Below are 13,967 nucleotides of genomic sequence, written 5' to 3' on the forward strand. Positions count from 1 at the left end.
TAAATTAAATTATAAATTTTAAATAAAAAATAATAAAATTATTGTATACTTTTTTATAATTTTATTTTTTAATTAATAATTATATTTTAATTGATAAATCAAATATTTAATAACTGCATTAAAAAAATTTCACCTATTTGCAAACAGCTGTGATATTATTTTTACATAAATTTAACTGTAGACCAAAGTGAGAATGAGTTTACTGCGTAGTAAGTTGTACTTTTCCCTGCAATATATGTCGCGTAGTTTATCCTGAGCAGTGAGTACCGTCACTGCACAAGTCGCTTCCCCTTTAACTTCCCTTTCCTCTGCAGCATGCTATAAGCCCAAAATGTGATAATTTCATGCACACGGAGGAAGTACCAGAGCAACCTAGCTTCAAGCATATCAAAAACCAGCGCGAATCACACAGATAACAGAAGCAAATAAACGAATACCTAATGGCCACAGTTCCTACTCTCGTAAATCCCTCCTCTTTGGTCCCCAAACCACCTAATAGACGCACCAACATTTGCTTCACCAGACCCATCTTCATTTTCCCTACATCTTTGGCTCATTCATCGCTTTCTTCTTCTCGGTTCCAACAACGTTATTTCAGCATCAACACGGTTATCACTGCTTCCCTGAAGGTTTGTTTGTTTTGCTCATCACGTGTTTGATGATATGCGTATTCAGGTTGGTTTGAGCACTTTTTATGTTGCTTTTATCCTTTTAGGAAAATTTGGGCAGTTTGAGAAAGAGGGCGACTGATTTTACGAGCTTGAACTACTGGGTTGTAAGGGACTACTATCGTCTAGTGGAGTCAGTTAATGCCATTGAGCCGCAGATTCAGATTCTCTCTGATGAGCAGGTTTGTTGGGTTTAATTGGTTTGTATCAAGTTGGAGTGTTAAGGATACAAATGGGCGTTCTTTGGTTGTTTTGGATAATTATTTTCTTGTTTTGTTGCTTTAGTTGAGTGCTAAAACTGTGGAGTTCAGAAGAAGATTAAGACAAGGAGAGACTCTAGCGGATATTCAAGCTGGTTTGCAGCTAACAACTGTTCTATTTTGGTCCGAGTCTTCTAAACGTTAAATTATATAGAATATCACATGAGAGTTACCATTTCTTCCTTTTTTCTTTGCCACTTACTTTTCAGAGGCCTTCGCTGTTGTACGTGAAGCTGCAAGAAGGAAACTTGGAATGCGCCATTTTGATGTGCAGGTGTCTATCACAATTTATTACATGTGCATGCATTGACGTTGCATACATGTCTATATTATCCTCAAACTCAAGTATACATGGAGTTATTTTACAGAGCATATTATATTTACTTGAATTGGGTCATCATGTTTGTTTATGCTTCAAATTGTTAGATTATTGATGGTGCGGTGCTCCATGATGGATCCATTGCTGAGATGAAAACAGGGGAGGGAAAAACATTGGTTTCAACATTGGCTGCATATCTAAATGCACTGACCAGTGAGGGTGTCCATGGTATGTTTTCTATCCTTAACTTCCAATTCCAATATCATATTTCTTTCAAGAAAATTGGCTAGATATAACTAGCGATCTTGCATATATAATAGTAGTTATGAACTAGTGCAGATATGATTGAGATTTCGTTTGATTAAATGCTAAACTGCAATCAAATAAGTGGAAAAATTGTTTATCCTGACGTTTGGAATGTTTATTTTTCTAAGTTTTCTTCCTCTTAGGCTTCTCAAGTTTCCTAGTATGCTCATTATGGTATTTTTTTACTATGAGAGAGGAGCTGACTATGTCCACTGAATGTCATCTTAGGCTTCTTTCATGTTTACATTATTGCATAAAAATCATTCATGTGGAAGTTAGTTGAAGCATTTTGGTAGCTCTAAACTTCAATATAATGATGTGTGCACTTGAGTTGTCCTCATATTACAAAGTTGCATAAAGATTCAGAACAGTAAACTTTCTTTGTACAGTTATGGAGTGAGACAAGTTTAAATTGATAACCTTTTTGGAAAATAACTGTTATGATTCCATAAATTGGACTTAAGTTCCCTGAAAAGGATAGAATGATTTTGGTTCCTCCTGAAGGGAAGGGGTTTGTACCAGGAAATTTGGAATTTGCTGCCCTGTATTTGGTTTTTGCTTTTATTAGGATGATATTGATTGCAAGGGTGACACCTCACTAATTTGGTCTTGAAGGATTACCTGTGGAAGCCAAATCATGATATGTAAATGTCTTTCTTCTGGAATGACTAGACATCTTAAATGACTGTTGCCAAATTTTTACATAGGGTTATGTAATTTGCTTCATGTTAGTTAGATTTGAAGGTGATGCTTTCTTTGGCAGTGGTGACTGTGAATGATTACCTAGCTCACCGTGATGCTGAGTGGATGGGCCGTGTTCATCGCTTTTTAGGTCTTTCAGTTGGTCTTATTCAGGTATAAATTCATGGGTATACATGAACTTGTATCCTAAAACTGTTTGCAAAATTTTTAGACTGCAAGTTATTACAACTTTAAGCTATTTGCTGCTTGGATGTGCAGAAAGGCATGACAGCTAAAGAGAGGCGTTCCAATTACCGATGTGATATAACTTACACAAATAATTCAGTAAGTACATATACTTTATGGCTATACCTCAATACATGTCACCCATATGTCATTTTTTTTTCTTTCATTAATGGTGATTTTTTGAATTTTTTCTTGACATTTCTTCATTGAGCTGAATATTGACTAATGATTCATCTAAATTTTCTCTTCTTTCTGATGGTATTTGATACTGAATGCCCTCAGGAGCTTGGTTTTGATTATTTACGAGATAACCTTGCTGGAAACAGTGAACAACTTGTGATGAGATGGTATATTCCAACATGTCAATAAAAGTTGTCCCCTGTTTTGTCCCTTTTTTCATTTATTTATTATTATTCTTTCTTAATAAATAGGCCAAAGCCATTTCACTTTGCAATAGTAGATGAAGTTGATTCAGTTCTCATTGATGAAGGGAGGAACCCATTGTTGATAAGTGGTGAGGTAATGTGAACTTTGAGCTTTAATAAATGGTAAGTATAACAAATAAGTCTTAAATCACCTGTGACAATAGCAGCAGTTAATATCAACGAGTGGAAATCTCTGCTATGATGTAAGTTTGTTACTAATATGATAGTGCAATTCTCTTCCTGTTTACTAGGCTAATAAAGATGCTGCAAGATATCCGGTGGCTGCAAAAGTGGCTGAACTGCTTGTTCGAGGCCTTGTGAGTCTAACCTGCTTCCTTTCTGATGTAGTTTGTATAAAGTTGTATCAGTTTTTATTTTTCTTTTCTTTTTTTCAAATTAACTGTCAATTTTTGTTAAATTAATGCTTTACACGTTAATCTTGTAACAGCATTACAATGTACAGCTGAAAGATAATTCAGTGGAGTTGACTGAGGAAGGAATAGCTCTTGCTGAAATGGCCCTTGAAACAAATGATCTGTGGGATGAGAATGATCCCTGGGCAAGGTGAACTATTTCTTGTGCAGTTGCGCTAGGCAGTGTGTTATCTATTTTTATCATTGATAGGAAGTTAAGATTGTTATATCCCATATGTTCTCTTCAAAAGTATCAGTCCCTATTTGAGTTGTTTTCTCAATTTTACAAATCCATACTTCCGCTCTTCATTTTGAGCTATGTCAAGCTGCTTTATTGTTTATCTCATTTTCTTAAGTCTAGTGAATGTGTATGTAATCCAGGTGACAATATAATTTGTGCTCTTACCTTGGAAATGGCATCCCAGGTCAATGCTACTTATTTTCCACTATCAACTTACTGTCATCGAATTATTTCAGATTTGTTATGAATGCTTGAAAGCTAAAGAGTTCTATAGACGAGATGTTCAATACATAGTTAGAAATGGAAAGGCTCTCATAATAAATGAGGTATTTCAATGTTAAGCGACAGCTTCTATTTTGTGTTGTTTCTATGTGCCAGGGCTAGTTGTTTCAAGTGTTTTTGTGAGTGCAAGTTGGTAAATTATACAATTATATGCAGCTGACAGGAAGAGTAGAAGAGAAAAGAAGATGGTCTGACGGAATTCATCAGGCTGTAGAGGCTAAAGAAGGTCTGAAGATTCAGGTATAACTTGATGACTGAATAATGTTTCCTGAAGTTTATTTTGCAATAATTCACTGAATACTAGTGCTGTTTATACAATTTAAAATTGTAGATTTTTGTTCACTAGGCTGATTCAGTTGTTGTGGCACAAATTACATACCAATCGTTGTTTAAGCTCTACCCGAAGTTGTCTGGCATGACTGGGACTGCAAAAACTGAAGTAAAGATGACCATTTGAGTTTTACTTTGCATTTACTATTTTTAATACATTATGTTGGGCTAATTATTTTTGATAATATGTGGCTGTAGGAAAAGGAGTTTCTGAAAATGTTCCAAATGCCAGTTATTGAAGTGCCCACAAATTTACCAAATATCCGTAAAGATTTGCCCATACAAGCTTTTGCGGTAGGCCATTTACAAGTTCTTTTTAATTGATACATAAACTATTCCAAATTTTTATTTCATTTTTATGAATATATAGACTGCTCGGGGAAAATTTGAGCATGTCCGACAAGAAATAGAGTACATGTTTAGACAGGGTCGTCCTGTTTTAGTTGGGACCACCAGGTAAACCTCCGGGAATTTCATCTTTTATTTATTTATTTATTTATTTTTATTTTGGTTATAGGCTTTGAATCCAAGGTCTCTAGGCCCCATATTTCTTGTTGCTTCCACCGACATTTTGCTATGTTATTGTTGGCAATTGTTTGTAATCATATTATAATCTTATTTGAAATTCTTTGTCCAAGGATAGTGTGAGACTAATTCCATTATGGTGCTATGTTATTATTAATATTAGAGATATAAAAACTATCATTGGGTTTTGAGCCTTAATGTTAAGCTCTTAGGTTTCTTAGTATGGCTTGGGAACCTATTTCTCAAAAATTGCTTTTCTTGTCTAAAAAAACCCCTTCTTTGACCTAGTGTTCTAGACTTCTAGTCTTGCCAAGACATTCTGGACTTTTGAGTGAAGGTGTGTTTGTGTCAAAACATTCAAGCGCAGACACACAGACAACTAAGTGTTGATTTACTCTGCTTCACTTTAAATAAATCTTATCTATTGATGATGTAAGCTCAAGCACTCAAGAATGCCTAAAGAAAGGAAGTTTCACTTGATAAAATTGAGAGAAAATGTAGAAAACTGAATGATAAAGCCAACGTTGTCTCTGTCCCCCTCCCACACCCCTTAAAAAAAGCCTCCAGCTATTTTCTTCATGTGAGAATTGTCTAAAAAGAGCCTCGCCTCTTGAGAATAACAGCCATTAAGTAATAGTCGGTAATGACCATGGCGCCATATTTTAAGGATGTAATGGTAACATTATGCTAAAATACTTGTAGCAAACAATGCTTTCAACTACAAGTTTGCACTTTCAGTTGAACGGGTCCTTTAGTTATTACTTATTGACAAAATGGACTAGGTTTAATTCCGCTCCAAAAGGCAACTGGTGGGAGGATTGCCCAAGTTATATATATATATATATATATATATATATGAAGTATTTTGCTAATACCCAGTTGATATGGGACTTAAGATCTGCAGGTGGCGTAATATCAAGACTGGTGTTGGTTCTAGTACCATATTAATAAAATGGACTTAGCCTAACTCCACTACAAAGGCACCTTTTGGAGAATGGAAGCTGGAGAGAAGGATTGTTCAAGTCACATATGAAGCACTTTTGCTCAATACTTAGCCAATGTGTCTTAACATTAACTGTTTAATTTTTGAGAGTTGATAAATTACTAATGTTTTTGATCCTTGGTATACAAAGTCAATCTGAATGTTCTATAGAATACATGTATTACAAATAAAGAGATGAATTACTAACCTACAATTTTTTTAAAATTTGAACTTTGGTTCTGCAAATTAAGTGAATAGATGGAAGATAGGTCCATACTCCTTACCCGTGAGATCATGTTGGTAAAAAATGAGCCTAATGGCCTGAAGCATAATTGCAGCAGTAGAAGGCAAGATGGAGTTATATGAAAGCATGGCTCTCCGAGCCCCATTCCAAATCTGTAGTTTCCTTTTAGAAGGAACTTTCTTTTGCAAATAAAAGATTTTCTTTTATCATGTAATCTTGGATATTATATCATTTTATGTTACCAGTTCTCTGGTTTTTCTAAGTTATTTTTTATCTATTTTTTACATATCCTTATTTTACAAGATAGATTCTGTATGAATTATGATATGTTTTCACTTTCATAATACTTGCTAATGTAGGACCAACTTTATGTTACTAATTTCAAGTAACTGTTAAACAAGCATGATATGACATCCTTTCCATCTTCTTGCAGTGTTGAGAATTCTGAATATTTATCAGATCTGCTTAAGCAGTGGCAAATCCCTCACAATGTCCTGAATGCACGACCTAAGGTTGACAAAAGTTACCAACAATGTTACAGTTGGTGTGCATTTTTCTGTGTTAGCTATTCACATAAATCACTGGTATTTACCAGTTATTTATTTATTTATTATTCAATTTTCTCATCAGTATGCTGCAAGGGAAGCTGACATTGTTGCCCAAGCAGGGCGAAAATATGCCATTACTATTTCTACAAATATGGCTGGAAGAGGCACTGACATAATTCTGGGAGGAAACCCAAAAGTATGTGTGCTTGATAGATCTGTTTTTGCTCAATGTTCTTTAGTTAAAATATATCCTGGCCCCTTTCTTTTAGTAGGCTTGTGAGACTTGGATGATGAACTTTGTTCCTTACTGTGTCATTATGTTTCTTTGATTGGGTATTTCTTTGATATGGGGGAGGAAGTGACTGCTTTATTATCTCTGAACTGATAGATGCTTGCCAAAGAAATTGTAGATGACAGCTTGCTTTCTTTTTTAACACGAGAAGCTCCTGATGTTGACATTGATGGCGAAAAAATTTCACAAAAGGTGATTGGTTGTACTATAGCACAGTAAGTCAATCTTTTCAAAATTTAATTGATCTCTTGTTCTGTAGGTAATGGCAAAGATAAAGATTGGATCAACATCATTAGCTCTGCTAGCAAAGACTGCACTAATGGGTTTGCAACTCTTCTTGAAAGCTTTTTAACCACTTCGTTTTAGATAGTACTTGTTCATCTTGAGATGTATACTGAGTCTGATAACTTCATCTTTTGAATGTGAACTCCCAGCTAAATATGTTGGTAAAAGTGAGGGTAAAAGCTGGACATTGCAGGATGCAAATTCAATAATCTCAGAATCTGTGGAAATGAGCCAGTTGATGGATGTTAAAGAGCTGGAGAAACTTGCTAATGAGGAGTCTGAATTGTACCCTCTTGGCCCTACTATTGCACTCACTTATCTATCAGTTTTGAAGGATTGTGAAGTGCATTGTTTGAATGAGGGTTCTGAAGTCAAAAGGCTTGGGGGGCTCCATGTCATTGGGACATCTTTACATGAGTCCCGTAGAATAGATAACCAGGTGAGTCTTCAAGTAAAACAGTTGCATGGAAGTGAGCACTAAATACAAATTTAAGGCATTATCCTATTAGCATATTGGAGGCACCTTTCTGGCTTCTAGTTCTAGGAGAATGTCGTTTGAAATGAGGCCAATAATGCATGATATGTACTTCCATAATAGCCATGTTGACTTTTCTGTATGTCTTAATGCTGCGTATTTTTTAAAATTTTATGTTCCTTCGGCGTGAATCAACAATTCATCTTTTTCAGAAAAACTGAAAACATATTATCTATTTTGCTTGCATTTGGTGGCCTTACTAATATTATTTGTCAATAAAATTGACCTCAACAATCTAGAAAGAACTTCTTTGTTATGGATAATATGTCTGTTCATTTCTATTCTATTCCTTCCATTTCAAATCATGATTCTAAATACAAGGAACTCTTTTTCCCCTAAAAAACAGCTCCGAGGAAGAGCAGGAAGGCAGGGGGATCCTGGATCTACACGATTTATGGTGAGGTAGTATATTCTGTACTGTTATGTTATCTTTTATTCTTACTATTTTTTAATGTTGCACTATTGGTTGCAAATTAATTTTTCTTGATTAATCCAATGCTGGAATAATACCTTCGTAACATGAATTATAAGTACTTTGGTAACTAAAGTGTAGCACAGGCCCACAGGGAAACCATCCGACTGATTCGGGTTTTATTGTGTAAAAGTTTTTCTTGACATGGTGTCGTTAAGTTAGAATGAAAAATACTTGCAAGGTGAAAACAATGAAGATTATATAAACCTTTATCCAACGTCTACTACCGAAGTGCTTGTGCCTTACTTTATTGGCTCATATCCCTCATGGTGTTCTTCCCCATCATGGTTCTTTCAGTGGAATGGAACTAATGAACTAGAATTCTTGGGTATTTAGAAGTCCATCTTGCTTTCTTTCTTCTTCTTCCTTTTTTCCCCCTCTCTTCTATCCAGTGATGCTTTATTAAAGTGAAATTATAACGGAAGCCATTTTGATGAATAATGTAACAAAGTGAAACTGGAAGTAGGCATGTTAAATCACAAGCCTCTTGTTTGGTGCTCATCATGTATTGGGAAAACAAGTGGATTATGGGTTTCAAAGCTGGTTTTACTGCCATTGGTTTAGATAAAGATATCACCAAGAGGAAAGTTGGCTCCAATCATTAGTTGGCTGGCTGAAAGGTGTGTCAAAAGAAACCTAACACATAATAATCAGTTCTCTAACTCTTATGCTCTTTGGTGAATTATGCACTCTCTTTCAAGTAAAATATACTTCATCCGTCCCATAGTCCATCTTTTCATTTTTCATTCGTTCCAAAATTATTTTCCACTTTCCTTTTTTAGACTATAGCAACATATAAATTGACAATTATAACCTCTTTAATTTTGTTTTATTTCCAAGAAACGTCCCAAAATATTTCTCAATATTTAATAAAATTTAATATATTTAAAATGGGTATAATTGGAAAGTTAATAAAAGAAATTATATTTTTTAATGTGTGAAAAAGTAAAATGGACAAAAATTATGGGATGGAGGGAGTATTAAAATGTTTTCCAAACAAGATTACATGGCGTGTTTAGTTGTTCGCATTCAATTTTATTAATTTCTATCTTTGTCATGGTGTCTTTTTGGATGTTAAAATAGATGACGCTTGTAAATGTGAAACAGTTTACAGGATGAAATGTTTCAAAAGTTCAACTTCGATACTGAGTGGGCAGTGAAACTTATATCAAGGATTACTAATGATGAGGATGTACCAATTGAAGGTGATGCAATTGTAAAACAGGTGATTGACTGGTCGTTTGGCTCATATGTGTAGCCATCCGTTGATTTTTCTTTTTCAATGATTTGTTTTTCATCTCCATGTCTTATTTCTGTTGAACATTTATCATTAACTTGAGCTTTCATAACTTGTAGCTTTTAGCGCTGCAAATAAATGCGGAGAAGTACTTCTTTGGCATAAGAAAAAGCCTGGTTGAGTTTGATGAAGTATTAGAGGTATGCATATGTGAGAATAATTTGTATTTTCCTTTGATTTTCTGCTTTTATTGCTGGCACAATCACTTGAATAATTGATATTGATTGCACTTGTTTTTTATTAGCTGCCTTCCTAATAAGTAATAACTCATATTTCAACTTCATTTTTTCTTTTTTATTTTACATGATATTTTCCTGCTCTCTTCTTGGCAAACTGTTTTATATGTTATTGTATGCTACATGCTCTTTTCAACTATTTATATGAAATTATGAATATGAAAATGCAAACTATTTTGAATTTTTTTTAATCCTTGAAGCACAAATAGTTGATTTATCTGAATGTGTGTCAATTGCAAACTAAGAAGAATCATACTTTAAAATGAAACAATTGCATATTGAAATAACTTACACAGCTCTCTATTATTAGAGCTGATCAAAATATTTGTTCCTTGTATCAGGTACAAAGGAAACATGTTTATGACCTTAGACAGTTGATTTTAACAGGTGACAATGAAAGTTGTTCACAACACATATCACAGTGAGACATCCCTTTTTATTTGTTTTCTTTCTCACAGTCCATTTAGCTATTTATTCTGGCCTATTTGCATATTTGATTGCAATCATGTTGCTTGTTTTTGCATTTGCATATTGCAATGCATGCATGCGGTTCCCTTGTTCATGAAATTCTACAATTTCTTAAAAACATCATAGCATTTAATTTCTACTTTTTCTTTTTCCCCTAAAAAGCACTTTCAAGAAATTTGAGTTTTGCTTGAAAGAAAATGGTATAAAAACACAATAAGAAAGCCTACCTGATAAATGTATGAGTTCTGTTTCACATGAGAAAATAGAAAGGCAATTATACTAAGGAATTAATTTTTCAACAAATTTTAATTTTGGAATTGTTTATTAGCATTTGGCATTGAAAGAAAGCTGCCTTTTTAGGTACATAAAGCAGTAGAAATGATATAAAAAAAATATAGCTGATAAATGTATGACTTCTGTTTCACATGAGAAAATAAAAGGGAAATTATGGTAAGCAATCAATTTTTTCAGAAAATTTTAGTTTTGGAATTGTTTGTTAGCATTTAACATTGAAAGAAAGCTGCCTTTTAGGTACATGCAAGCAGTAGTGGATGACATCGTCTTTGGCAATGCTGATCCCCTGAAGGTAGATCATGCCCTGAACAACTTTGTATGCCTACGATCACAATTTTATATTACTTATTGCTTTGGTTCTCACTGATAGCATCCAAGGAGCTGGAGTTTGGATAAACTCTTGAGAGAGTTCATCTCTATTGGGGGGAAGCTGTTGGATGGTTAGCTCATTTGAGATACTTACTTGGTTCTGTGATGTAGTGTGTTGGTTATTTTACCTGTGTGTGTGTGATAAATATTTAATTATGGCCTCCTTTTTGGAAGATGACTTGCACTTAAATGGAAACTTTCTCAGCCTCATTTGCAGGAACCACTGCAGAGGACTTGCTGAAGTCTCTTCTACAACTGCATGAATCAAGCTCTATTGATATTAATGATTTTTACCTCCCAGACTTGCCAAAGCCTCCCAATGTTTTTAGAGGAATCCGCAGGAAATGCCATTCACTAAAACGTTGGCTTGTCATATGCTCTGATGAATTGACTAAGTGGGTGCAATCCAAATGGTCTATGCAACTTCAGCATTCCATTGCTTTATGTTCCATATCAGTAATCTGAGGTTTATGATCCTCTTACTTGTCTAATGTAGAAATGGTGGACACCGGACAACTATTAATCTTCTTCGCAAGTACCTTGGAGATCTTCTAATTGCTTCATATTGGAATGTTGTACAAGAGTCCGGTTATGATGATGCATATATCAAAGAAATTGAGGTGAGCTTCTCATTTGAGGCTTTGAGCTCTTCAATCATTTGGTTGACTGTTTCTGGGTACATATGCCACTGCCACAGTTTAAACACAAGCCCGTTATTGAAAATTGGAAAATGAAATTTCTGAATTTTCAAGAAGTTTTTAAAATATTGTTTGGGATAATGATAGTCATAAAAACAATATGAAAACAGTTTCTGTCCCCATTTTCGGTGGAAAAAAAATCTATGGGGAAAAATGAATAGAAACATGGCCCACAATAGCCTTTTAAATCCAATTAAAAATGGGCACCTAGAAAGTCTTTCTCATTGACTAATCACTTGGGACCCATCAGAGTTGCATATAGGGCACAGAATTACTTCTGTATATATGGCACATTATCTGACCTTTTGGAGAATCATTGGTTAAAACCCATTTAGAGAAGAGATGTCAAATTATCCAACAATACAATGCTTAACAGGTGTTTCATTCAGTTAAGAAGTTTGGAATCACGAGAAAAGGGGATACTTGGGATTATTTACTCGGTTTGTAGGATCTTCAGAAGCTCCTTTTGCTCCCTTGGAATTGCTAGTTTTCTTAATCTTTTTTTTTCCCACCTATTGAATACAGAAGGCAGTTCTTCTGAAGACTCTAGACTGTTTCTGGAGGGATCATCTTATAAATATGAACAGGCTCAGTTCAGCGGTATTTAGTATGACTTTGTTGATTTGATTCTCTTTAGTTTTCAGATGGGCATAAACTCACACGGATTGTATGGCAGGTAAATGTAAGAAGTTTTGGGCATAGGAATCCTCTTGAAGAATACAAAATTGATGGGTGTAGATTTTTCATTTCAATGTTGAGCGCAACAAGGAGACTAACTGTTGAAACCCTCTTACACTATTGGTCGTCCCCTACAGAGTCCCATGAACTCTTTGTATCATAGATGCAGTTTAGTCATCACGTGGAAGGTTTGTATCATTCTTCTCTGATAGATTTCTACTACTCTTGAGAACCAAATGATTTATAACATTGTCTATGCTTTTGAGGAGTATGGGTGAAGATGTAGGACTAAATATTACAATATGGAAGAGAGGATGGAGAAAAGTGGTTTATTTATTTTGGTTATTGGTTTTTTTTTTTGTGGAGGGGGGGGCGGGGTGAAGCATGACAGATGGGCTTTTGTAAACAACAGGTTTTGTTTAGGATTGTAATTAGGAGATTAAAAGGTTTGCTTGAAATTACCTTTTTTTTTTTAAAAAAAAAAAGAAGAAAAACTCCTTTTGGATGAAACCAGTTTAAAGAATTTTTACTGTTTTGAAATTTTTATATTAAAATATTAAAATAAAAATTAAAAACATTAAAATTTTGACAATTTATATTTTTTCTCAATAACAATTAATAATAAACAAGTCTAGAAAATTCTGTGTGAAGTGGCTAGACTAGAAACTTATAGGATAAATTAATTAATATAGTTAATTTTGTATTTTTGTTTGCAACTTCAACGCTTATTGTTGTTGACGTTTCTAAAATTCAATTTAGCAATGATAAAGTGTCCCCGATTTGTGTTGATAGGAAAGAAACATTGGATCATCTGTTTTTTGACTGTTGCTTTGCAAATATGATTTGGTGCACTAGCCCATTGAGATTTCGGGTTTAAGTTCAAGTTGATCATACATGTTTAGCTGTATTTAATTGGTTATTCTCAGTCTATCGAGCTGGAATGCAATGGATTGTTTGTGCTTCTAGCTTAGAGTATTTGGCATAAGCGCAATTGAGTTATTTTCCATGGCTCTTGTCCTGATTTATTTTGAGTTGTCAACCTTGGTACAGGTATGTGGAGTGAATTTAAGGAAGCATGCAAGAAGCAGCCAAGCGAGAGTGATAAGTGGATACCACCTCCTGCCAACATGTTTAAGCTTTAGCTCAGATGCTGCATGCTCCAAAGAGGGATTTTCTAGGATTGGGTGGTGTTGTTCCGAGGGCTGCTGCAAAATCAATTTCCTGCACATGGGATTGGGTGTTGTGCTGAGTAAGCAGCTGGATACGATGGTACTTTTCATGTTCACACACACAAGTTTTTAGGGATTAGGTTAAATTTGGACAACAATTCATTAATATGAAACCTAGATAGGAAAGCCCATTTGCTCAATTAATTACCAAATATTTAATTAAGTCTTTATTATTATTATTATTATTATTTTTAAAAAACTTTGCAGTTAAGGAATGCTGATGCCCACATCAATCAATTCATCCATTTTTACATATCATTTAAGTTTCTAGACGATTATTAAAAAAAAATAATTAAATCATCTAAATTTCAATAAAATAAGATTTAATTTCGCTAAACTACTATTTATCTCAGCTAACTCAAATCTCAATAAGCCTCTATTCATTAATTTATCGATAACAAAATGATGAATAATAAAATAGATTTTAATTTATAAAATAATCATTGTGATTAAAGAGTAAAATTGAATATATATATGCTCTCTTTTTTTTTTTTTTAAATGACAGATAATTTTAAACAAATTAATTTTTAAAAAAATAGAAAAAGTAATTGGCCTATAGAAAAATGCTCCACAAATAATTTACAGAGAAAGTCCAACTATAAGAGCAACTTGCATATATTCACCTACTAGTATTACACTCAATG

At 34.1% G+C, this 13,967-nt stretch overlaps 1 protein-coding gene across 1 annotated transcript; it reads left to right on the top strand.

Moving 5' to 3' along the window:
- Positions 1-244: 244 nt before the first annotated feature.
- Positions 245-13,583, top strand: LOC110608548 (protein translocase subunit SECA2, chloroplastic). Its single transcript, XM_043954278.1, is given in 33 exon segments — positions 245-629; positions 716-850; positions 954-1,023; positions 1,138-1,202; positions 1,355-1,475; positions 2,317-2,408; positions 2,514-2,579; positions 2,763-2,827; positions 2,912-2,999; positions 3,157-3,222; positions 3,354-3,469; positions 3,796-3,806; positions 3,809-3,885; positions 3,998-4,081; positions 4,188-4,280; positions 4,370-4,465; positions 4,542-4,627; positions 6,356-6,434; positions 6,553-6,666; positions 6,859-6,954; positions 7,022-7,085; positions 7,197-7,486; positions 7,929-7,984; positions 9,162-9,279; positions 9,411-9,491; positions 9,929-10,008; positions 10,587-10,641; positions 10,720-10,789; positions 10,924-11,113; positions 11,215-11,338; positions 11,942-12,016; positions 12,093-12,282; positions 13,145-13,583. Coding segments are annotated over 32 exon segments (3,177 nt in total). The 5' UTR covers positions 245-440; the 3' UTR covers positions 12,258-12,282; positions 13,145-13,583.
- Positions 13,584-13,967: the final 384 nt, after the last annotated feature.

This window comes from Manihot esculenta, chromosome 2, assembly GCF_001659605.2.
Source record: "Manihot esculenta cultivar AM560-2 chromosome 2, M.esculenta_v8, whole genome shotgun sequence".
In the NCBI taxonomy this organism is placed as follows: domain Eukaryota; kingdom Viridiplantae; phylum Streptophyta; class Magnoliopsida; order Malpighiales; family Euphorbiaceae; genus Manihot; species Manihot esculenta.